Source organism: Elephas maximus, chromosome 10 (assembly GCF_024166365.1).
Source record: "Elephas maximus indicus isolate mEleMax1 chromosome 10, mEleMax1 primary haplotype, whole genome shotgun sequence".
In the NCBI taxonomy this organism is placed as follows: Eukaryota; Metazoa; Chordata; class Mammalia; order Proboscidea; family Elephantidae; genus Elephas; species Elephas maximus.
This window is the reverse complement of record NC_064828.1, coordinates 15,384,720-15,410,871: the sequence shown is the minus strand read 5'-3', so window position 1 is coordinate 15,410,871 and position 26,152 is coordinate 15,384,720. Positions and strand designations below refer to the sequence as shown.

Here is a 26,152-nt window from a genome sequence, read left to right as displayed (position 1 = left end):
TTTTTCAGGTCCCTGTTGCTCCCTTTTTGGTTTAAAGGGAAGGATCACACTTCCCTCTCCGGAAAGGTAGCCATGCTTCAGGTCTTCGGTCTCTGGTTTTAGATATTACCAAGGTTCCACACATTTTCAACATCTTTTAACGTTTCTCAATGTATACATTTCTTGAGCAACTGACGTTTGCTGGGGTCTGCAAGAGAATTCTGAATACTCTGTCTCGCAGGAGTTTTCAGGTGAAATGATATTTCCTAACGAGGACAGGTTATTTTAAAACTCGTAAGAGCCGATAATAATTGAAGCTGGTCAATCAGGAACTAGATTACTTGAGGTTGGAGTCGATTAGCATTCCAATATACTGAATGGTAATAACGGTGGAATTCTGTGCATTGTTATTTACTTCATACGAAAATAAATTAAATCCAGTACAGACATTTTACGATTCCCGGGAAGTCTTTCCTTCCTGTTCTTTCTCTGTGAAATCAGAACGCTTTAAAAGCTGCTTTTCTAATTTCTCAAAACTGAGGTTAATAATACTAGATTAAATTGACCCGTAAATCATAACTGGAATAAGCAGTAGTTTCTACTCCGCAACTTATTTTTTTGTTTAAATCTGAGGCAAAAAGCTTCCTTCGACGAGGATGGGATTCGAACCCACGCGTGCAGAGCACAATGGATTAGCAGTCCATCGCCTTAACCACTCGGCCACCTCGTCCCAGAAGCCTACACCTTCTTGGTGGCTATAGGGAGTAATACTAGGGGGATGTGACGCATTATTATGGAAGCTGCCATTTTGTACGGAAGCAAAGGTTCGACAATTTCTACAGCAGACCATCGAAAGAAGATGGCCGCTCCCGTGATGAGGGAGTCTGCAACGTGAAGGAGGAAAGGAAAACTATGTAGAAAATGAGATAAACCTGAAGGAAATAAAATCGGCACAGAGGCTGGAAAGTTTGGTTAAAGAAGTCTTAGGAATGGGGTTGGTCTGGAGCCTAAGGGGCGGAGCCGACACGTAGAGCTCTTTTGCGCATGCGCATCTCTGGGCGGTTAGATTTGAATTCGTTACTGGGGAAGTCTGGGCGTTGTGAGGTGACGTCGAGAGGGAGCTGTGAGCTCCCTCAGAGGAGCGCGGGGAATCCAAATAAGTCAGGAGAATTTGTCAGGCAGGCGGGCCGCGGCAGGTAAGGAAGAAGATTATTTGTTTTGGGGCTCCTGGGAGGGGTTTGGGTTTTGTCGGAGCGATCGGAATGCCTCCTGGAGGTGGGGGACACTCCCTCAGCCTGGCGGCCTCGGAAAGCCTTGGGCCCTGACTAGGCACCTCTGCCCCTTTCCTCACCCCGCTCACCGCGGCCTGCACGTTGTGCCACCACCTTCTTTCCTAGGGCTTCACGCATACCTGGGTTCCTCCAGCCGCCTCGGATTGCTTGTCGGTCTCCCTCTCCGCGCCCGGCCCGCCCCGCCATCTTCTGTCAGGGCTCTGGGACTCATTGTCGCTTCTCTGCCACTCTTTCCTTAGGGCACGTACGGCTCTTTGTATTGCTGATCCTATCTTTTCTTAGCTGTAAATGAAGTTACAGCAATACGTCGTTTTAATCTCTCGGCTCGTAATGATTTATTTACAGTTCTCGTTGGAGTGTTTAGCAGCACTTAACAGGCAGTAACCAATAAAGCCAATGTTGGTAAGCCAAAATTGGTTTTAAAAATTTCGTGCTGTTTATATCAATATTAGAGTTTGAGGAAGGGAGAGTATTTGCTGTTGGAATTTTACAGATAGGCTTATTAGGCTTTAACAGAGATAAAAGATACAGAATGAAGACCACAGCAGAAGCTTATTGTAGATATTAGAATTGAAGTTTTCATTGGAGCAATCGAACTCCACAGATATTTACTGGGTTCCTTGTTGTCTTGTGCTAGGGCTAGGAACTGATGATGCAGGGGAGCTTTCAGTCCAGAAAGGAAAATAACATACACAACTATCATACAAGATAGAATATAAAGGATTACATTGTTATTGCTAGGTGCTGTTGAGTCGGTTCCCACTCATAGCGACCTTGTGAACAACAGAATGAAACCCTGCCAAATCCTGCGCCATCCTCACAATAGTTGCTATACTTGAGCCCATTGTTGCAGCCCCTGTGTCAGTCCATCCCTTTGAGGGTCCTCCTCATTTTCGCTGACCCTCTACTTTACCAAGCATGTTGTCCTTCTCCAGGGGGTGGTCCCTCCTGATAAAGTGTCCAAAGTACATGCTTCTAAAGAGCATTTTGGCTGGATTATAAGGTATTCTAAAGTGGTATGGGAGCACAGAGAAGGGAGAGCTTGTTTGATGCTTTTGGTAATGGAGACTAAAGGGGCTTCATGGGGAGGGTGGCGTTTGATGTGGACTTGAAGAGTAGAATGACTTACAGAGTTGAGGGATTAAGGCCAATGCACGTCATGTGCAGCCACTGCCCACCTGTCACTGGAGGCTTGTGTGTTGCTATCATGCTGAACATGTTTCAGCAGAGCTTCTGGACTAAGATGGACTAGGAACAAAGGCCTAGTAATTTACATCTGAAAATCATCTAATGAAAATCCTATGGATCACAATAGTTCAGTCCACAACAGGTCATAGCAATGGTGCCGGTCTAGGCAGTGTTTCATTCAGCTGTGCATGAGATCTCCGTGGGAGAGGGGAGCAACTACAAAGCAGCTAACGACAACAACAGCAACAGTTTTGGTAATTAAAGATTGGTTTCAAAACAGTATAATTCTTCTTGACCATGTGAATGGCTGGAAATGTTTGCAAGATGACAAATAGATATAAATTGAATAAAAATGTTTTGAGTGATAGTATTAATGATGTGTTTGATGCTAAATAAGAGACTATGGGGAAAATTTTATTTTCACTTACAGAAAAATGAAGCAGGATCCATGCCTCACACCATACACAAAAACAGATTCAAAATGGATTAAGGACCTAAATGTTGAAACTAAAGCCATAAAATTCTTAGATGAAAAAGCAGGAGCAATGCTGTCAGGCCTAGCTTTTAACAAAGGATTATCTAATAACAAAAAGGCAAATAGCAAAAAACTAAATCAATGGGACTTTGTAAAAATTAAAAACTTTTGTTCGTCAAAAGACTTTGCCAAAAAAGTGAAAAGACAATCTATGGATTGGGAGAATATCTTTGGAAACCATATATTCGATAAGAATCTAACAACCAAAAAATATAAAACTTTGATAGCTTAACATCAAAAAGACAAATAACCCAATCATAAAAAGGACAAAGGACTTGAGTAGACATTTTACCAAAGAGGACATTCAAATGGCCACCAAACACATGAAAAGATGCTTAGTGTCATTAGCCATCAGAGAGATGCAAGTCAAGACCACAATGAGATAACATTTCATTCCCACTCAGATAGTTAAATGGAAACCCTGGTAGTGCAGTGGTTAAGTGCTAAGACTGCTAACCAAAGGTCAGCAGTTCGAACCCCCAAGGCGCTCCTTGGAAATCCTGTGGGGCAGTTCTATTCTGTCCTGTAGAGTCGCTATAAGTCAGAATTGACTCGATGGCAATGGGTTTTAGGACGGCTAAGATTAAAAAATAAATAATAAATATTGATGAAGATGTGGGGAAATTGGAACCCTTATCTATTGCTGGTGGGAATGGAAAATGGTACAGCTATTGTGGAAACAAGTGTGGCCATTGCTCAAAAAACTAAAAATAAAACTACCATTTGACCCATCAATTCCACTTCTAGGCATATACCCAAAAGACTTGAAAGCAGAGACTCAAACAGAGACTTGTACACCAATATTCATTGCAGCACTATTCACAATAGCCATAAAGTGAAAACAACCTAAATGCCATCAACAGACGACTGGATAAACAAAATATGGTACATGCATACAATGGAATACTACTCAGCCAGTAGGAGAAATAGAGTCTTAATAAATGCTACAATAGGGATGGAGCTGGAAAATATCATGCTCAGTGAAATAAATCAATCACAAAAGGACAAATATTGTATGACCTCACTTGTATAAAAAGACAGGAAAAGACAAATGCATAGAGAACAAAGTTTATAAGTGGCTATCGGGGGTAGAAGAGAGGGGGAAAAGGGGTTAACAGTGACGGAAAAATTGCATTGATTAAGGGTAGCGTTGCACAGCTGATTGTAATTGCTGTCAATTAGCTGCACACTAAAAAAGTTGAATTGGTATGTGATAGATATATTTACTACAACAACAACAAAAAAGGAGTCGCTGCTGAGGCTGCTTATATACAATCAAAAACCTCATGGGATTTGGTTTCTTGGTTTGAAGGTTTAGGGTCATGGTTTCATGGCACATCCCAGTTAATTGGCCTAATAACATGTTTAGTGCTTTGGTTCTACCTCCTAGCTTGAAGCAGAGACTCTGGGGTCCTAAAAGCTTGCAAGCGGCCATCCAAGGCACAACAGTTGGTCTCTATTCACCTGGAACAACAGAAGAAGACAGTGAGGAATAGGAAAAGGATATGGAATGTGTAGCTAATTACCTCAGTGAACAACTGCCTCCTTTGCCTTGAGACCAGAAGAAATGGATGGTGCCTGGCTACCGTTACGGAACATTTTGATCGAAGATTCCATAGAAGAATCCTGATGAAAAGGGGAAAAATGGGGAACAAATTTCAAATTCTTATGGACTCCAGACTTCCCAGAGCCCTGATGGTTAGATGAACCCCTGAAACTATTTCCCTGACATAATCTTCAAACCTTAAACCAAAAATATTCCCTGAAGTTTTCCTAAAACCAAACAATAGTTTAGCTTAACTAGTAAAAATGTCTGTCTTGAGCATTATGCTCTTTTAAGACCTATCGTTAGGGGACCAAATTGACAATAGCAGCTTGAAAGATTAGATAGGAACCTTACGGGACAGTGGATTTATGTTAATGGGGGAGGAATAACTCAGAAAAGGAGGGTGAGAATGGTTATACAACTCAGTATCACTAAATGGTACATGTAGAAACTGTTGAATTAGTGTATGTTTTTCTGTGCATATTCTCAATAACAACAACATAAAATTATTTTTAAAAAAAGACTGAAAGATTCTGACTCTAGGTATTAATAGTAAGATAGCGCTGTCCAATAGACCCTCCTGTGACAATGGAAATGTTTTATGTCTAGACTGTCCAGCTTGATACCCATTAGCCACATGTGACTACTGAGCACTTGAAATGTGGCTATTATGACTGAGGAACTGGATTTTTCATTTTATTTCATTTTAATTAAACTTAAGTAGATATCATATTGGACAGGACAGGTCTAGAGCCTCTATCAGTGAACACAATGGAAAATACTGACTTTAGATACTGGTAACCTAAAAGTAGGAGTCGGCAAACGAAGATCCAGATAGTAAATATTTCAGACTTTGCAACTACATGGTCTTTGTCACATATCTTTGTTGTTTGTTTTTTGCAGCCTGTTAAAAATGCAAAAGCCAATCTTAGCTTAAGGGCCAATTTGGCCTAGTGGTGGTAGTTTGCAGACCTCCGGATTATTTACACAGAGGTACCCAAACTTTCATGGTTTATGGTACCCTTAGGCCAAAGAAATACCTAACAGTTCTACTTATTAGTTAGTTATTAAACAGCTCTACTTATTAAATAATAAGTATTTTTGTCCTAATCATTAATGGCTATTTGAAAAGATAATACACATAAATCAAAGGAAAAAGTAATATGTTTAGATAGTCACAAGCTAATGGAATGTGTGCCTATTGGACACTTCACTCCTTCCCAAACCGTAGAATCAGATTGGACACTGCCACCCTCTTTTACTGTACCATATCGATAAAAAGTATTTGCTTTTTATCACAGCAATGCCAAAAATCAGCTTACTAATGATGTCATCAAAATGAATGTTATGTGAATGGGCATTATTTTGAGCCAGTAGTTCACACACTGCCTGACAGATGTCAAGAACTGCCACGTTCCTCTCAAAAACTTAAAATATCCCTGGACACCTCTGGGAGTTTGCTGCCCTGCCCCTGGGTACCAGGCACACAGTTTTGGAACTAATCAATGTGGCAATAACCAAGGGTTTAACCATAATAGAATATTAAAAAAAAAAAAAGGGACTCCAGAATAATCTTTCAATCTCATTAGTGAATTTCCAACTTGTTTGCAGTTTAGACAAGAATGATAATTATATCTCAAATAGCAGAAATATTTATGTGATCTTGAGTTGATGGTATTTAATACTTTTATTTGTAAACTTCGAATATATGCAGAGTTTGAAAATATTTCCAAATTTTTTTTTGTTGTTAGGTGCTGTCAAGTCGGTTCCGACTCATAGCCACGCTTTGTACCACAGAATGAGACACTCCCCACTCCTGCACCACCCTCATGATTGTTGTTATGCTTGAGCCCATTGTTGCAGCCCCTGTGTCAATCCATCTCATTGAGGGTCTTCCTCTTTTGCACTGACCCTCAACTTTACCAAGCATGATGTCCTTACTTTGTACATTCTGTGTTCCTATTATTAATGGATGTTTGCAGCTGTTTCTTCTCATTTTGAGTCATACAACGTCAGCAAATGGAAGTCCTGAAAGCTTGACTTCATCCACGTCATTAAGGTCGACTCTACTTTGAGGAGGTAGCTCTTCCCCAGTCGTCTTTTGAGTGCCTTCCAACCTGAGGGGCTCATCTTCTGTCACTATATCAGACAGTGTCCCACTGCTATTCATAAGGTTTTCACTGGCTAATTTTTTTTTCAGTCGTCTTTTGAGTGCCTTCCAACCTGAGGGGCTCATCTTCTGGCACTATATCAGACAGTGTTCCACTGCTATTCATAAGGTTTTCACTGGCTAATTTTTTTTTCAGAAGACTTCCAGGTCCTTCTTCCTAGTCTGTCTTAGCCTGGAAGCTCAGCTGAAACCTGTCCACCATGGGTGACCATGCTGGTATTTGAATACTCACAGCATAGCTTCTAGCATCACAGTAACATACAAGCCCCCACAGTATGACAAACTGACAGGCGCACGGGGCTATTTACAAATGGAGTAGAACTAATTGATCCATCTTGAAAATGAGAAAAATTATGCAAGTCTGTAATCATAAAAGTAACTTTAAATATTTGTTTCTTAATTACTCATTCAATATTTATTAAGCTCCTACTGTTTGCAGAGCACCACGCTAGGCTCTTAGAATATAGCAGCGAACATAGATACCAGCCCTATACTCACAGAATTTACTGTTGGGGCAGGGGTAGTTTGGGGAGATAACAGGAATAATTAATTTACATGTAGACTTTTAAATTACAGTTGTGGTAATGCTACAAAGAAGACGCACACAGTGCTACAAAGAGTACTTTCTTGCCAAGAGAGAATACCCGTTACCATCGAGTCTATTTTGACTCATAGCGATCCTATAGGGCAACGTAGAACTGCCCCGTAGGATTTCCAAGGCTCCCAAGAGGGAATAAGCCCAAAAAAAAAAAACAAACCCGTTGCTATCGAGTCAATTTCTACTCCTAGCGAGCCTATTAAAAAAAAAAAAAAAAACCAAACCCACTGCCATTGAGCCGATTCCGACTCCGGAGTAGAGTAGAACTGCCCCGTAGAGTTTCCAAGGAGCTCCTGGCGGATTCAAACTGCTGACCTCTTCGTTAGCAACCGTAGCACTTAACCACTGCTCCACCAGGGTTACCTTATAGGGGAGTAAAACGCCCCATGGAATTTCCAAGGAGTGGCTGGTAGATTGGTTAGCAGCCGTAGTGTTTAACCACTGTGCCACCAGGGCCCCCCAAGAGAACAGGAAATACAAACACATTGACTGGAAAGAGCTTTGAGTGCGCATGAGTAGAAAGGCCAGTGTGGCTAGCTAGCATAAAGAGTGAAGAAGAGAGCGGCATGAGGTGAAGACTGAGAGGCAAGCAGTGACAAACCTCGTAGGGCTTTGTAGGTCCCGTTGTTATGTGAAATTGAGTCAATTCCGATTCATAGTGACCCTACAGGACAGAGTAGAACTGCCTAGTAGGGTTTCCTAGGCTGCATCTTTACAGGGAGCAGATTGCCAGGTCTAGTTGCTGGTGGGTTGGAACCACTGACCTTTTGGTTAGCAGCCAAGTGCTTAACCATTACACCACCAGGGCTCTTTTGTTAGGTCCTAGTGAAGTGTTTAGTCTCAGTATAAATAGGAAACCACTTAAAGGGAATGTCTTAAATATATTTTATGTTTTAGAAAGATAACTGACTGCTGTATGGAGAAAGGATGGTGACAATAAGAATGAGAGCAGGGAGACCACTGAGGAGACTATTGCAGTATCCCACATGAGAGATAGGTGATGGTAGCTTGAACTATGGGGGGACACTAAAGAGAGAAGTGAATGAATTTGGAATATGCATTGGAAATAGGTCTACTAAGACTTGATACATTTAATAGATGTGGAAATAGCATTCTTTTTTCTGATCTCAAAGGGAACGTTTTCAAAGTTTCACCATTACATTGATTTTGCCATTGGTTTTTTTGATATTGTTAGATTAAGATACAGCCTTCAACATAGATTATACCTCAACATAAAGAAAACAGAAATCCTCACAACTGAACCAATAAGCAATGTCATGACAAATGGAGAAAATATTGAAGTTGTCAGAGATTTCATTTTGCTTAGATCCATAGTCAATGCCTACGGAAGCAGCAGTCAAGAAATCAAATGACATATTGCATTGCACAAATCTGCTGCAAAAGTCCTCTTTAAAGTGTTCAAAAGCAAAGATGTCACTTTGAGGACCAAGGTGCACCTGGACCCAAGCCATGGTATTTCCAGTCATCTCATATGCATGTGAAAGCTAGACAATGAATAAGGAAAACTGAAGAAGAATCGATGCCTTTGAATTATAGTGTTGGTGAAGAATATTGAATATACCATGGACTGCCAGAAGAACAAGCAAATCTGTCTTGGAAGTACAGCCGGAGTGTGCCTTATTCATATAATGTGCATGTGTAACTTTGAAAACTGAAATTTAAAAAAATTTAAAAGACTATCTTAAGTAGATATGGGTATTATCTGTAAACAGGTGGTAAATGACATCAGAAGAATGGATATGCATCCCGAGAAAGTGATGGAGAACAAGACGAGGTCAGAGATCAAACCCTAGAAAATGCCCATCTTGTCTACCACCAGTTGCCGTGAGCTGATTCCAACTCATGGCAACCCCGCGTGTGGCAGACAGATCTGCACTCCGTAGGGTTTTCAGGATTGTGATCATTCGGAAGCAGGTCATCAGGTGTTTCTTCTGGGGCACGTCCGGGTGGACTCAAAGTGCTGACCTTTCGGTTGATAGTCAATAGTTTGCATCACCCAGGGGCCCCTACCTTGTCTACATTGACAGCTAACTGGATACAATTTTATGTTAGTTTGAAGTTCAGGTTCATTATGAAGTATTGTGCCCTAATTTGGCTTTTGTTATGTAAGAGGAAAGCACATAAAATAGGATAATATCTTTTAGGTACCTGTTTACTTATTATTAAAAGTAAGAACATTGACTCTGTTTATGTATATGGTATTAATTTAGTGTTGTGGTGAAAATGCTGATATAGTTGTCAAAATCTCTAGCTATTCTGTTTTTTTAAATCTGCAAATGGAATTTTATCTCACCTAGGAGTGAGGTTCTAAAGTCAGTGCATAATATGAAAATAGAGTACTGTATAGTTAAACTTTTACCTTTAAAGGCACTATTTTACTTTGTTATGTATTGTAATTTATTGGCTTTTAAGACTGTAAACTCCAAAGATAGGAGTGGCTTTAGGCCCAACTTAATGACCAGGTATTCCAACAAGGTCACCAGCATTTCTCTTTTTCTGCTCTGACTCTTCTTCCTCTGGGTAATCTCCATTATCAGACAGTCCTTATGATTCTAAGATCACTGTAGTACCTCTAGCTCTCCCTGTTTCCAGGTTTGAGCCCTATATGAATAATAGTGTCTTTCCTCACACAGGTATTACACTGGACATCCCACCTTTCAGTAAATCCAGCTAGTCTCTCGCCCCTCCCCACTCAGGCCAGAACACTTCCCTATTTCTTTGGTTAAATTCTAAATGAAACATTTAGGACCAGGACCAGGTTACAAAAATATATATATCTTTAAACAGATTCGTGCTCCACAAGTAAGAGGTAGGTAGGAACTGAGACCAACTGAGGAAACTTTAGATTATACTTTTTATTACAGAGTGGTTTAAACTCTCTAGACTTTCTTATATTGCCTCATTATATAGTTTGTTTCTTTTTTTATGTCTTCCCTCAGAATGTAACCCTGAAGTCAGAGTGCACTCTTAAACTCTTCACAGATTGTGATTTCTCTTCTTCCTTTCTTAACCTTTTCTAATACTGTGTATTTTTTACAGAAAAAGTTTCTTCAAAAATGGAAGGGTTGTGTTCAGAGGCTAATGAAGAAAAGTAAGTTCATTCGGCATAGCTAAAAATGTCATGCTCTTTATCAGAGAAAGATAATTTTCCAACTAGTAAAAAAGACCTAGCCATAACATTACAGTCTCAACATTCTCTATTTTTCTTACATCTGCCAAATTATCTGCTTGTCTTCCATAGGCATTTGAATTTTCAAAATCTGGTTTAAAAATCACACAGTAGTAAAACCAGAGCTAGAGTCTCTTGATTTATAGCCCGTTTATCTTACAATTACATCTCTGTAAATATCATAAATTATGTTGTACTACATTGTTGTTCAAGAGATAGTCTTTTACACATTATGTATTTTTTAAAACATTGACTTCTTAAATCCTGAATTTAAAATCTTGTAATATAAATTCTGCTGCCCAGAGCGCTACGTGAAAGTGCTGGCCAGTTTAAAAGCATGTAAGGGATGCTGAGATAATGTTTTTTTGAAATTTAGTCTTTTACCAATGTATATCTAAATATCTGTTCTTTTCCTCTTTCAGTGACAAGATAGCGAAAACTATTAGAAGACGACACTCCTCAGTAAGAAACATTTTTCCCTTTTATTGAATGGTGACTATATACCACAGCAACTTTGATTGTGTCTTCCCCACCTACCTCCACTGACTTCCTATTCACTATGAATAAAGACTCACATATTTGACCTGTTTACACAATTTTAAAAATTTACATAAAAGCCATCAGATTGTCAACTGAAATATCCATCAACAGGTAAATGGATGAACAAAATGTGATGTACACCTATAATAGAATACTAATCAGCCATAAGGAGAAATGAAGTCCTGATGTGTGCGTGAACCTTGAAAACATCGTTTTGATCAAAGTGTCATTTGCAAAAAGACAATTACTGTATGATCTCACTTATATGAAATAAGCAAATACATAGAAACCAAAGATTACTAGTGGTTGCCAGGGATGGGAGGGAGAGCAAAAGGGGGAATTTTTGTTTTGGAGGGCACTGAGTTTATGTTAATGGTGGTGGAATGATTTGGAAAAGCATAGTGAGAATGGCTATACAACTTGAAGAATGCAGTCAATGTCACTGAGTTGTATACGTAGAAATTCTTAAGTTGGAATATTTTGTTATGTATATTTTCACAATTTTAAAAACATTAGATTGTACAATTACAGGTGAATTTTATGGTATGTTAATTATACCTCAGTAAAGCTGTTTAAAAATATACTTAACATGTACAAAGTTGCTGTAAGACACAGAAGAACTAACTCAAAATGATTTAAGCAAAAAATGTATATTAATTGGCTTATGAAACTGAAAGTCCAAAGATAGGAAAAATTTTAGGCATAATTTACTGACCAGGTGTTCCAGAAATGTCACCAGCCTCAGGGCATAGCATACAGCAGTACGAATTTGAGGAGTTTTAGAGGTTTTTGTGAGAATTTTTACACCTCTACCTTTCTATTCATGGTGTAACTTGAACTGAGTACGAATAGATATGCCAAATTTTCTTGAATAATTCTATTACCTCTAGATTTTGAAACCCCCAAGGAGTCCTCTTCAGGACCTCAGAGGTGAGAATGAAGCAGTTCAGGTAAGTCTCTAGTGCAAATTCTTTATAAATGGCTATTTGCAGTGATTTTTTTAGTAGACAGGAACTTTGTTAACTATATGAAGAGAGAATATCATAAATGACTTCCAATTGAATGTGTACAAGTAAGCATCCCATGTCCTTCAGGTTAAAATTCAAACACTTTAACATGCCTGACATTCATGATTTTTAACCTGTTTGCTTCTCCAGTCTTCTTTCTTGCCACTCTCACACGTGTATTTTGCCGTTCAGAATCGCTTATTATTATCCAAGTAACATGTGAGCTGTCAAGTCTGCAAATATTTACATACGCTCTTCCCTCTGTCTAGATGGCTAGTCTCTCATTCTCTGCCCCCCTCACATGTTACTACAACTTTTCCAAACTTAGGGAAAAGTGGCATTTGACAGTGAATGCTTATATACTGGTATTCATCACCTAGATTCTACAATCGACTTTTTATCATACTTGCTTTATCATAAATCTCCAGCCCCATCTTCTTTATTTGGTTAATTCCTACTTGTCCTCCAAGACTCAACTTCTTTCAGAAAATCATCACTTAACACCTTCTGTTGTAATGTTTTACTTCTGTCCATGCGAAATTGAGAACTCCTTGAGGATAGGAATTTTTTCATGTGTTTTATGTATATGTTACCTGGTACATAGTTGGCTTTCAGTACGTTTTGTTGATCAGTGAAATGCACATAGCTTTGGAGATCGTATGATTTTGAATGCTCACTCTGCTTTGGCCTCTCTAATCTTTTTATTTCTCAAATGTATCGAGAAATGGTTTAGGGCCACTGCACGGCCTTTGCCTAGAATGCTTCCCCCCTACCCAATTCTACCTAATCCTTCAGGTCTCAACTTCAATCTACCTCCTCAAAGAAACCTTCCCCGATTTCAAAGCTAACTTAGATCTTTTATGTATTCTCCTTTAAAGCACTTTTTACACTTGAATTTTATATTTGTGTGAATTTTGTTTTAATGTGTGTCTTGCCATTAATCTGTTCCCCACTAGGGCAGTGTTTCCTTTACCACTGTATTTCCATCACTGAGCACAGGGCCTGGTGTGTTTGTATTTTTTTTTAATTGAATCAATGTCGGGTGAGAAAATGACAGATTCATAGACTCATGTGTCCAACAGGACCTCATCAGTAATCTTGAATCTGAGTTCCTTCATTTTATAGATGAGAAATGAGATCCAAAGAGGTTAAGTGTTTTGTCCAAACAGCTAGTTGGTGGCAGGCCTCATATTGAAACTCTAATCTCATTTCTAGTTCAGTGCTGTTTCTAAATACCACACAAATTTCAGCTTTTTTTTTTTTTGAGTAAGAAATATATTAATCTCTCTTAGTCCCAGTATTTACTATGTCAGTATTATCATTGTCATATTAGGCTCAATATTACTTATGGTGTCTGCTAGGGCCTTAACCACATATACTGCTGGATGCAGAGGGAATAACTATTCCTGATGGTTTATTATAAAAATGATGCTCAGATATTCAGAATTAATCCAGTAATATTCCAGTAAAATATTGAATTTTGTTTGTTTCTCTCTGTTTGTTATTTGTGTTTGATAACTGTGTGAGTAGAAGTGTTTGCTCTTGTTAAGAAGGAAGGTGGGGAAAGAAAATAAAAAATAGTGTATTATAGTATAAGCACCATAACAAGCAGTGTATCACTTGCTTTGTCCTCCCTTTTTCTTCTTCTTGATAGCAAAATAGCCATTTAATAGGAGTGAGAAAGGGTAAGAAGGGTAATCACCTTTCTTAAATGTGTGTTATTTATGTCCGTATGCTTATTATCACTCACACTGGAAATCATATTCATGTTTGCTAAGTTCTACATTGGGATATTTTGAGAGTCATATCAAATTAATTCAGAATTAATTAAGATCTGATCTCTGTTCATAGTTAGTACTCTGGAGACCTAATTTACAGTGGTTTTATTAAGAATTATACCATGTATTTTTTGCCCTTAGGAACCCAATGCTGTGAGAAATAGGAAAAGCTCTCGTCGAGTCAGCTTCGCAGATACTATAAAGTAAGTTAAAAGGAGAAACATTGAGATGTTATAGGTAATGCTTTTTTTTTTGGTCCCAAACCAAATGTTTTGTTACTAAGTAAATTAGATAATCTGTCTCAGTTAGATAAACATTAGAGTTGTTATTTAAAAGGTTGTTATTCAGAACTATCTATATGGGATCAAATTGGCAATAGCAACTCAATAGATAGGAACCTTAGGGGGTAGTGAATTTATGTTAATGAGGGAGGAATAACTCAGAAAAGGAGGGTGAGAATGATTGCAAAACTCGAAGAGTATAATCCATGTCACTAAATAATACAAGTAGAAATTGTTGAATTGTTATGTGCTTTGCTGTGTATATTCTTAAACATGGCTTTGCTTTGGTCAAGTTGTGCCAGCTTCCCCAGTATTGTGTACTGTCTTACCCTTCACCAAAATTACCACTTTCTACTATCTGGTTAGTGTTTTCCTCTCTCTCTCTCTTCCCTCCTTTGTAACCATCAAACATTGTTTCTTTATGTGTATAAATGTTTTTCTTGAGTTTTTATAATAGTGGTGTCATACAGTATTTCTTCTTTTGTGATTGACTTATTTCACTCAGCATAATACCCTTCAGATTCATCCATGTTGTGAGATGGTTTGCAGATTCATCATTGTTCGTTATCGTTGGGTAGTATTCCATTACGTGTATATACCATAATTCGTTTATCCATTTGTCTCTTGATGGGTGCTTACATTGTTTCCATCTTTTTGCTATTGTGAATAATGCTGCAGTGAACATGGGTGTGCGTGTGTCTATTCGTGTGATAGCTCTTATTTCTAGGACGTCGCTCATTTTTAGTTGTAATGAAGCAAGAGAATGTAAATCTGTAATATTTTTATTTCTGTTGAAATTGTATTTGTGATTTTTATGTGATCGATTTTTGTGAATGTTCCAAAGGTACTTGAAAAGAAGGTGTAGTTTATATTTTCAAGTTGTAGAGTTTTATATCTATATATAAAACTAGTTGTAGAGTTTTATATCTATATATAATACGTGATTTTCTTCAGCACGTGTTATTTTTTCCCTTAATTCTTTTTTACTTTATTTTACTTTGTTCACTTTTCTAATTTTCTCTGTTCTGTACCACAAAGTGCTTTTTCATTTTTGTGCTTCTTCCAGTTTTGACTTCATTCCACAATGGTTTTACCTTTTCTTCCGCTTCTTTCCTTAGTTTTCGCCTATTTATGTTTCATTTCCTGCTGTCTTACCATCTCTTCCTCAATTTTTTTCGTAGAGATGATTGCTTTGTTATGTTAAGTAGGTATCAAACTGTGTGTACACAATTTTTATCTGCTCTGAGGCAACATTTTTCTGATGAGTGCTTTTCTTTTGTTAATAAGTTATGCTATGTTTTTCTTCTTTTTTATCCTGTGGTCTGATTTATCCAGTGCTGCTAAAACAGAAATACCACAAGTGGATAGTTTCAACAAACAGAAGTTTATTCTCTCACAGTCTAGTGTGCTAGAGGTCCAAATTCAGGGCATCAGCTCCAGGGGAAGGCTTTGTCTCTCTTTTGGCTCTGTAGGAAAGTCCTTATCAATTGACCTATGGACTAGGAGCTTCTCAGCACAGGGACCCCAGGTCCAAAGGACGCACTCTTCTCCTGGCACTACATTCTTGGTAGTATGAAATCCCCATGTCACACTGCTCACTTCTCTCTTTTATATCTCAAAAGAGATTGGCTTAAAACACAATCTAATCTTGTAGATTGAGTCCTGCCTCATTAACATCATAGAGATAAGATTTACAACACATAGGAAAATCACATCAGATGACAAAATGATGGACAATTACACAATACTGGGAATCATGGCCTAGCCAAATTGATACATATTTTGGGGGACACAATTCAATCCATGACAGATATCTTTACAGATTCTCTACTTTTTATTGCTGTTGTTGGGTGCTGAGTCAATTCCAACTCCTAACAACCCCATGTGAGAGTAGAACTGCCCCACAGGGTTTCTAAAGAAGCAGACTGACAGGTCTTTTTCCTGTGAAACTGCTGAGGGGATTTGAACTACCAGCCTTTCAGTTAGCAGCTGAGTGCTTAACTGTTTGTACCACCGTGGCTTCTTCTGTGCTTTTTACTCATCATTAAATGGGTTGGGTTTTCCTGAACCAGCTTTTTGCAAGACATTCCTATGGCTGGAGAGGAGATCTGGTGGTGTTCCAGGGTAGCTGTTTTTCTGTAAACAAAGCCTCTTTTTAGCTGCCATAAAGACAGTCCTTCTGTTTAATATTAAAAAACAAACCCAGTGCCCTCAAGTCGATTCCAACTCATAGCAACCCTATAGGACAGAGTAGAACTGCCCCATTACCTTCTTCAAATTTCATTTTCTGTATACCTCAGAGTACCTCATCTTGGCCTTTTGTGAAGTAAGCTCTTAGATCAATTTAACCATGAATAGAAATTAGGATGATGCCTGACTCTTTCATGACCAGAAGTTTTCCTTTAGGGGGGTCCCACATTCTGGATTTTGCAAATTACATCCCCATGGTGTTGTTTAATATGTTCCTTTGTTCTCTAGATTTTTCCTGATAACTGGGTCTGAAGGCTTGATTTGATTTAGATTTGATTTTTTTTAACAGAATATTTTATAGGTGTGCCTGTCTATCAGATGGCACTTAATGTACTGTTATCTCTTTTTCTGTGTGATATAACAACCATTGATGATTACTGCCTAGATCCGTTATTTCTTTAGAATTTGCAAGTTGATAATATTCTCAATCTGTTATTTCTTCTTCATTTATTAGCAGCAATTCTACCGAGAGAGACTTTCCCTTATCAGCTGTTTGGTTACTCTGACTTATGGTTCATACAGGAAAGGCAGATTAAATGCTTGATTTCTTTTTCTCCTTTATTTATCAGTTTTCGGTATACTAATGAGTCAGTTTTCTGGCATCCTTCAAGGTTGACTAATGAGTTTGATATTTTTTCCTACTATTTTTATGAACTCATGGACTTTAATATATTTGATGTGTTTCAGTACATTGCAGTTATTGTTTTTATTGACACTCAAATTATTCTAACTTTGGCCAGTGTAATTTTTTTAGTTTGACTTCTGACCTTTTGACCCAACCCCAATAATCTTTGGTAGCTTTTTTCTTTATGGTATAACAAGATATTCGTGTTCATTTTGTGTATGTTCTGCTCTAGACATAGAATCAGCCATTTCTCCAAGGAGCCCTGGTTACTTTTAGTCAGAGATGACGTTTGGAGACTACATTCTAGATGCAATAGTGCCTCACCGCTACTGGTTGGTCATTGTTTCTAGGTCATTCTTGATCTGAATAATTGGGTTTTTTCTTTTGATTTGTTAAAGTTCTTTAACGGTTAGAGACATCAACCCTTTTTCTTCTATTTTGCAAATTTTTGTATCCATTTCGATTTTGCTTATTGGGCATTTTTCTGTATTATAATTTTAAAATTTTTATATGATCAAATATGCCCATCCTTTCCTTTATGGTTCCTGGTTTCCAGATTGTGCTTAAAATGCCAAATCTCAATTATTATTTTTTTTTTAGTCATATATTTTCTTCTGATCTTTGTATAGATTTTTTTTTTTTTTTTTTTTTGGTGACAACATACACAACAAAATTCAACAATTTCTACATGTGCAATTAAGTGACATTGATTATGTTCTTCAAGTTGTGCCACCATTCTGGCTATCCTTTTCTAAATTATTGGACCATTAACGTAAACTCATTGCCCCCTAAGTTTCTGATCTGACTTTTCGAGTTGCTATTTTTTTTTTTTTTATTCCCAGTTTGGAACCCTGGTGGCATGGTAGTTAAGAGCTATGGCTGCTAACCCAAAGGCTGACAGTTCGAAGCTACCGGCGTTCCTTGAAAACCCCATAGGGCAGTTCTACTCTGTCCTATAAGGTCACTGTAGGTTGGAATCCACTAATTAGACAGCACCGGCTTTGGTTTGGTTTTTTGGTTGCCAATTGATCAGACACAGATAATTCTTTAAAAGACTACAATGCTCAAGGCAAACATTCTTTACTAATTAAGCTAAACTATTGTTTGATTTAAAGATGACTTCAGGGAATAGTTTCAGTTTAAGGATTAAAGTTTATCTCAAGACAATAGTTTTGGAGGATCATCCAGCCTCAGTGGCTGCAGAAAGTGTGGATTCCATGAGAATCTGAAATTCTGTTCCACATCCCCCCACCCCCCATTTTGATCTTGATTCTTCTGTAGAGTCTTTGATCAAAGTGTTCAGTAATGGCTACCAAGCACCATCCAGTTCTTCTGGTCTCGTGGCTACATCTCCTACTGCCAGTCACTTAACTTATCAGAGCATCAGTTTTCTCCTTTTTAGGATGGAAATAATAGTCCTCGCATAGCTTGTAATGTTATTACATGGCCACAATAAGACGGTATATGTTATTACTCTGCTGTAAGACCTGAGATATGCAGGAGAGACAACCTTGCTTGCTGAAAATGAAGATGATTTGAAGAACTTACTGATGAAGGTCAAAGACTACAACCATCATTAGGGATTAAACCTGAATGTGAAGAAAATGAAAATCCTCACAACTGGACCAATAAAGAACATCATGACAAATGGAGAAGAAATTGATGTTGTCAACAATTACATTCTACTTGGATCAGCAATTAACGCCATGGAAGCACCAGTCAAAAAATCAAAGAATGTGTTGCATTGGGCAAATTTGCTGCAAAAGACCTCTTCAAAGTTTTAAAAAGCAAAGATGTCACTTTGATGAGTAAGGTACACCTCACTCACCCATGGCCTTTCTGATTACCTCATGCATGTGAAAGTAATAATGAAAAGGAAGGCAGAAGAATTGATGCCTTCTAAGTGTGATGCTGGTGAAGAATATTGAATATACCATCAATTGCCAAAAGAACAAATAGATAAGTCTTAGAAGAAACACAACCAGAATGTCCCTTAGAAGCACTTACTTTGGATATGTCATCAGAAAAGACCAATCAGTAGAAAACAGCATCATGTTTGATGAAGTAAAAAACATGAGAAACCCTCAACGAGATGGACTGACACAATAGCCGCAACGATGGACTCAAACATACCAACGTCAAGAAGGTGGTCCAAGACCAGACAATGTCTTGTTCTGTTATACATAAGGTGTCATGGGTTGGAGCCAACTCGGCAACTGGAAGTAACAATAATGTTATCAATGAGAGTGTCAATTTGAATAACATTGAACAATTTATAAATAGTATTTCAAAAAGGCTATTCTTTGTTAAAATAGATTAATTGAAAAGGAAGTACAGGATTCCAGATACAGAAGCAATTGTAGTAAAATCTCTCGAACAGTCTCCACTTGCTAGAATTAACCTATCAATTCCGCATTTCCCTTGTAAAACATATTGATACCTACAGCACACTGAATACTGTTATGTCCATAAACTTTGGGTCCTAAGAGATGAAAGGTAAGCTTACCAAGAAGTGTTTATCCTATTTACTCAGTTGAAGTTTTTGTTGTAATTATATAATTTAATATTATATAAACTAATGAAAATGAGCTGAAAGAGAAAGGTAATTATGAAAATTTCATTGACTGCTTAGGGAAAACTTGATAAAGGTGAATGTTCAAATTTGGTATGGGTGAAACAATTCTAAAAGGGAAATGCTTCCTAAAAATTTAACATTCTGACTTCTTACTGCTTTTCAAGTTTTTTTAAAAGTATTTATGCCACTTTAAATACACTAAAACTGTACCAGTAAATCCATACTCAGAGTATGGGACTGGGATTGACATTAGGAGATTTGCTTAAAATCCATGTATGTTTTAATTAAAAAAAAAAGTTTAAGGTACATATGAATCAGTATGAGTCCTTATTTTTAACAGATATTTTTTGGCTAATTAATTACCTACTAATCCTGTTAATATTGAATAAAAAGGCTTCTATTTTGTATTCATTTGTAGAAAAGTTGTGTCAAATACAGCTTTGTAGTTATGAGCTCAGGGTTTGCAGTCAGACAGTTTTCGTAAGCATTAAAAATGCATGTAAAAATGCACAGTGTAAATGTTAGCTGCTTTTTTTTTTTTTGTACATTTGATGAAGGTTTACAGAACAAACTAGTTTCTTATTAAACAGCTAGTACACCTATTGTTTTATGACGCTGGTTAACCACCCCACGACATGTCAACACTCTCCCTTCTCAACATTAGAGTCCCTATTACCAGCTTTCCTGTCCCTTCCTGCCTTCTAGTCCTTGCTCCAGGGCTGGTGTGCCCCTTTAGTCTTGTTTTGTATTATGGGCCTGTTCAATCTTTGGCTGAAGGGTGAACCTCAGGAGTGATTTCATTACTGAGCTGATAGGGTGTCTGGGGGCCATACTCTCAGGGTTTCTCCAGTCTCTGTCAGGCCGGCAAGTCTGGTCTTTCTTTTTGAGTTAGAATTTTGTTCTATATTTTTCTCCAGCTCTATCCAGGACCCTCTATTGTAATCCCTGTCAGAGCAGTCAGTGGTGGTAGCCAGGCACTATCTAATTCTACTGGACTCAGTCTGGTGGAGGCCGTGGTAGATGTGGTCCATTAGTGCTGTGGACTAATCTTTCCCTTTTATCTTTGGTTTTCTTCATTTTTCCTTGCTCCTAAAGGGGTGAGACCAGTGGAGTATCCTAGATGGCTGCTCACAGGCTTTTAAGACCCCAGGCACTACTCACCACAGTAGAATGTAGAACATTTTCTTTATAAACTGTGTTATGCCAATTGAGCTAGATGTTCCCTGAGAGCACGGTCCCCACATGTTTGCTGCTTTTTTTGTAATTGATGTAAGATTTACTTGTATTTAAGATTAGCTTCTGCATAATGGAGGTACTCAATATTAGCAAAATAGAATGGGTCAGGTTCTTCAAGGCAGATATCCAATGCTACCTTCTCCATGAAGCTTATTATTGATCATTCCAGTAAAAAGGGATCCCTTCCTCTGAGGTCCTACCTTATCTCAACTATTAATATCAAAAATCAGTGAGATGATGTTTATAATATTATGTGCTTGTTCCAGCTCTCTACTTACAGTGGAAGCTCTTTGAGGTCAAGGATCACGCGATTGAATGCCAGGCTCTAGTATAGTTCCAGGCTAATAAACAAAACCAAGCCTATTGCTGTTGAGTTGATTCGGACTCATAGTGACCCTACAGAACAGAGTAGAACTGCCCCATAGGGTTTCCAAGGAGCGGTTGGTGGATTTAAACTGCCGACCTTTTGACTAGTAGCCATAGCTCCTAACCACTGTACCACCAGGGCTCCACCAGCCACGTAATGGGTGCTTAATAAAAGCGTTTTAAATGAGTATTTTAGGTTATTGAGAAGGATAAAAGAATGATTAGGCCAGAGCTCATTAGAAAACCATAGCAGATTTTACTGTGGTAATCTAACTTTGACATTTCAGAAAGTAATACTACGTGAAATAGCAAAGAGGAAACCGCAATCAAAGTTTTACTTTTACCTAGCTCAAAACAGACTATAAATTAACATCAAGAGTCTAATTGAAAATTGCCAACTTTCCATAATCTTTTTTTTTTCTCTTCTAGGATATTCCAGGCAGAGTCTCATACAAAAATATCGAGAAAGTCAGAAATTGCAGGTAAATATGTCACTGCAATTCCTGCTAAACCTGTTTTATTTAAAATTTTACTGTGACCATCTAACCAGGTAATTGATATAAATCATTTCCTGTCTTACTGCTTTAAATGTATAACTTGAGCCATGGGGGTAGGAAGCAGGGTGGGTGGTAATACTTTTTTTATTGTCATCAATATCCTTACATAATTTTTCTAATGCTTTATCAATTTATCCTTGAACAAATTTAATTTTTATTTTATTTATAGGAAAAGAAGCAGGAGAAAATGCTCTGCTTATGCAGTAAGTAAGGAAATTATGGTTCAAATTATATAAATGAAGTTGTTTATTCCTATTAAATGAGTGAAGTTTTTTTTTTTAATATTTTTTTATGTCTCTTTCATGGAATATTTAGAATTAATTCAAAAACAAATTCTTTGCAGAATTCAGTATAGCATTTCATCTGATAAATAGGTATATTACACAGCTTGTAGTTTTAATAGAGTGGTGGAACACTCTACTCTCGTATATAAGTCCTTAAAATACATCAGCTTGTACAAAACAATAAATTCTAAGCTTTCAGATTTTTCTAAATTAATCTTTATCATAATATTAATACATAGAAAAATAAATACCAATAACTCTTGAATAAATAAAAAGATGCTTATCTTCATTCATCATAAGAAAAATACAAATTAAAACTATACAGAGATGCCCATTTTATTTTATTAGTTAAGGATATAGGTAAAAAGGCACTAATTACTAGCGGAACTATAAATTGGGATAACCTCTGTGGAAGGCAATTTTGCAGAATTGTTCAAATATTTAAATGCACCTGCTCTTTAACTGGGCAATTTTATGTCTGGGAACTTATTTCATCAATATACTTGTAATATTTGTAATGAATGTAATGTTTGTTATTCACTGCAACATTATTTCTTATAATAGCACAAGGTTTGAAGGATCCATCAGTAAGAGACTGGTTAAATAAATTGTAAAATTTCCATATAATTGACTAGTATGCAGCGGGGGGAAAAGAAAAGATTTTCTTAACGTACTGATATAGAAAAGTCTCTAAGCCGTATTACTTAGAGTGAAAGGCAAGATGCAAAACGAAGTGTGTGGGGCATGTGTGTGTATACATGTACATATGTGTAGGTGTTTATATATATTTACACACATGTGTATATGCATATATACAAGGCACACGTATCTGTATTGACTTATATGTGCACAGGATATCTCTGGAAGGATCACGAGGAACTGGTATGATTGACTGCATACAGAGAAAGGAGCTAGATGGCTAGAAGATTCATGTTGGAAGGGAGACTTTGGTGCTTTATTAATTTAGAACTATGTGAATGTATTACCTATCAAAAAATTTTTTTTGATTAAAATGTTGAGAAATGAAGAGACCAAAGGAATAGTATTCATAGTTTCAAAAAGGTACAGGGGGCATCAAGTAAAAAGTAAAAACCTACTCCCTTTTCCTCAGGTGGTCCACTCCCCGTAGATAAACCACTGTTGATAATTTTGAGTGTCTCTGCGAAATTTTCTATTTATATCCAGAATACCAAACCCATTGCCACTGAGTCAATTCCAATTCATAGCCACCCTATAGGAGAAAGTGGAACTGCTCCATAGGATTTCCAATGAGCACCTGGTGGATTCGAACTGCTGACCTTTTGGTTAATAGCCCAACTCTTAACCACTAGGCCACCAGCTTTCCTATATACATACAAGCGCATGTTTATATATATACATAAAATTTTTTTTCATGTTTATATCTAGGTTTTTTTTTTTTTTTTAAGCAAAACAAAAATGGGATCACTTAATAAAATGTTTTGTAGCATTTCCTATGTCATAATGTATAGGTCTACCATAGTCTATTATAATCTATTATATGTCTGTGTCAACATTTATTTAGTCAAATGCTGTGATTCTTGTTAATTATTTTGAGTATACACTATTAGGAGTCCCAACCAAACCAAACCAAACCCACTGCCAAAGTCGATTCCAACTTCTAGTGACCCTATAGGTCAGAGTAGAACTGTGCCATAGGGCTTCCAAGGCTATAATCTTTTATGGGAGCAGTCTGCCACATCTTTCTTCCACAGTGTTGCTGGTGTGTTTGCACTGCCAACCTTTCGGTTAGCAGCCAACTTCTTTAACCACTGCACCACCAGGGCTCCCTTGGCTCAAATGGTTAAGCACTTGACTGCTAGCCTAAAGGCTGGCAGTTCAAACCAACCCGGAGATGCCTTGGAAGACAGGCCTGGTGATCTGCTTCTGAAAGACTACAGCCTTAAAAACCCTATGGAGTAGTTGTATTCTACATTAATGGGGTCATCATGTGTCGGAATCAACATGATGGCAGCTGATAACAACAAATACGTTATGAAAATTTTTTAATTTTTAGGAATAAAAATTCAGAAGATAATCACTGGGAGATTACTGGTGAGTATGAACCAGAATACTTTTTATACCATACACTTTTTCCTGTATCGGATTCCTCGGTAATGTACACAAGAACCATGAAATAAAAAGTATGTGAAGAAACCTTTGTTTTTTACGCAAAGGCTTTAGAGTTTCAAAAATTCACTATTTCTCTCAAACCTGATGGTCCTCTTATTTTCTGTATCTTGGACTTTCATGTATTCAGTCATTTACTCAAATCAGAAATAAAGGCATCATTTCAAATTTTTCCTTCACTCTGCAGATCCTTTTGGCCCTACTTTCTCTCTATTCTGCCTCCTACGTGACTTGCAAATCTGTGAACTACTCCCTATTCTTATGCCACTGCTTTAAGTTCGTATTACTCTTTCTTGGACTGTTGTATTTTGTTTCTTACCCTTCCAAACCATTATACATATTTCTAAATCTGATGTATTACCTCCTAGCTTAAAATTGTTCAATGGTACTTTTTTTGTATACAACATAAAGCCCATACTCCTTAGAACTGACTTAAAAATCCCTTCAAATATCCTATGTTCTAGCCCATGATGAGGTAATTACAGCTCGCTCCGTAGACTTGTTTTCTGCCTCTATGCATTTGTAAATACTATTTCCTCTACTTAAGGTGTTTTTCCTTCTCTAATTTGCCTAGCTATCTTCTCATTACCAAGATTCTACTTCAGTGCTATTCAAAATAGCCTGTCCACAAACTGTTACAATCCATTGCAGAAAAAGAGCTTGTGCTAGAATGTAAATCACCTATGACACTGAGCCGCTTGTTTGGTTTAGCTGCCATTTTTTTCTTAGCAAGGCTTTCTTAAACAAAGGAAGTAGTATGTGATTTACATTTGCTACGAGCTTCTTACCGTGAATTGGTAACAAGCAGTTCACAGACTGGCACCATACTTTAAGTGACACTGACTTAGATGGAGCCTTCTCTGACAAAACCACACTCTTCTGTGCTCTCACAGCATGGCTTTTATTCTTCAGCCTGTTATAGAATTTATCACATTGTATTTTAGGGATTTACTTCCAGCTCTCATAAGCTCCTTGAGGCCAGCATATTTGTCTTGTTCTTTTTTTGTGCCTCAGTGGTAGCTCAGTTTTTGGCCCATAATAAATTCTGAGTCAGTATTTATTGAATCAATGAATGGAAGCCTGGTGTATAAGTAAAGATTTTGGTAAAAAGCCTATACCTATGTCATCATATACACTTGAAGTTGCCATAAATCTTTAAAATGTTATAAAGATTTGCCTTTAAACTTAAGTATTTTAAAATGTATTTCGTTTCAGAATACCGTCTTCAATCCCTTCCTTATTTCCAAAGTCCAGTTTGTTACCTATACCATTATATTTCAACTCTAAAATGTCTTGAGTCTAATCCCTTTTTTCCATTCTCATTGCCTTGTACCCTAGCATAAACTCTCATCATGGTTGTATCTGAATTATTGTCGTAGCTTCCTCATTGACTGTCTTCTTTTGAATTTACTTTCTTCTTCTTCTCGGGAATTATTTTTTATAAAATGCATATGTCATCCTGGGAACATCTAGATTCCTTCACACAGAATGGACCTTTCAAAATCTTGCCCTTTTAGTCTCATCGCTTGGTACTCTTCATAATGTAACCTCTAATTACCAGGAAATAAAAATGAATAATTGAAAGAAAAAAAAAGTAGTCTAAAATTTCCACCAGTCATAGCCTTTAAAGCCTTTACCATGTTCTAAAAAAGATTTTAATCACATGGAGGATCACTCTGGCACTAAGACAGGACCATTAAAAGTCTTAATAAGTATAATAATTCTTATGAACAGCCTCAGTAAATACCTATAACTGATGAAGAATCTAAGGAGAGAAAATTAGGCCCCTGGTAATATGTAATGTTTAAGTTACTGACTATAATTTTTTTCTTTTTTTCTCAATAGGGATGAACACATTGCTTTGTGCCCCCATTCAAAACCAGATGCAACAGAGAGAGGTATGTGTTCATGCAAGTGCCTTCATATCTTAACCTTTCTTGACAACTCAAACTTATTAAAAAAAAATTTTTTTTAATGATAATGGCATGACTTAGGAATGGCTTACTG

The 26,152-nt window shown here is 37.4% G+C and overlaps 1 protein-coding gene and 1 non-coding gene across 3 annotated transcripts in view; one reads left to right on the top strand and one right to left on the bottom strand.

Moving 5' to 3' along the window:
- Nucleotides 1-627: 627 nt before the first annotated feature.
- Nucleotides 628-709, bottom strand: TRNAS-GCU (transfer RNA serine (anticodon GCU)). The gene has a single exon. It is a non-coding gene; the product is annotated as a tRNA-Ser (tRNA).
- Nucleotides 710-943: 234 nt separating this feature from the next.
- KNL1 (kinetochore scaffold 1) overlaps nt 944-26,152 on the top strand; it is a 59,952-nt gene continuing 34,743 nt past the window's right edge. Inside the window, exons 1-9 of one of the 2 annotated variants that reach the window (XM_049898618.1) lie at nt 944-1,175; nt 10,369-10,420; nt 10,921-10,960; nt 11,929-11,988; nt 13,965-14,026; nt 21,586-21,638; nt 21,883-21,916; nt 24,033-24,070; nt 25,991-26,043. In XM_049898618.1, coding sequence (XP_049754575.1) covers nt 10,386-10,420; nt 10,921-10,960; nt 11,929-11,988; nt 13,965-14,026; nt 21,586-21,638; nt 21,883-21,916; nt 24,033-24,070; nt 25,991-26,043 — 375 coding nt within the window. In that variant the 5' untranslated portion in view covers nt 944-1,175; nt 10,369-10,385. Of the gene's footprint in view, nt 1,176-2,582; nt 2,714-10,368; nt 10,421-10,920; nt 10,961-11,928; nt 11,989-13,964; nt 14,027-21,585; nt 21,639-21,882; nt 21,917-24,032; nt 24,071-25,990; nt 26,044-26,152 lie in introns of those variants that run through there. The other variant, XM_049898619.1, reaches the window with a different exon arrangement.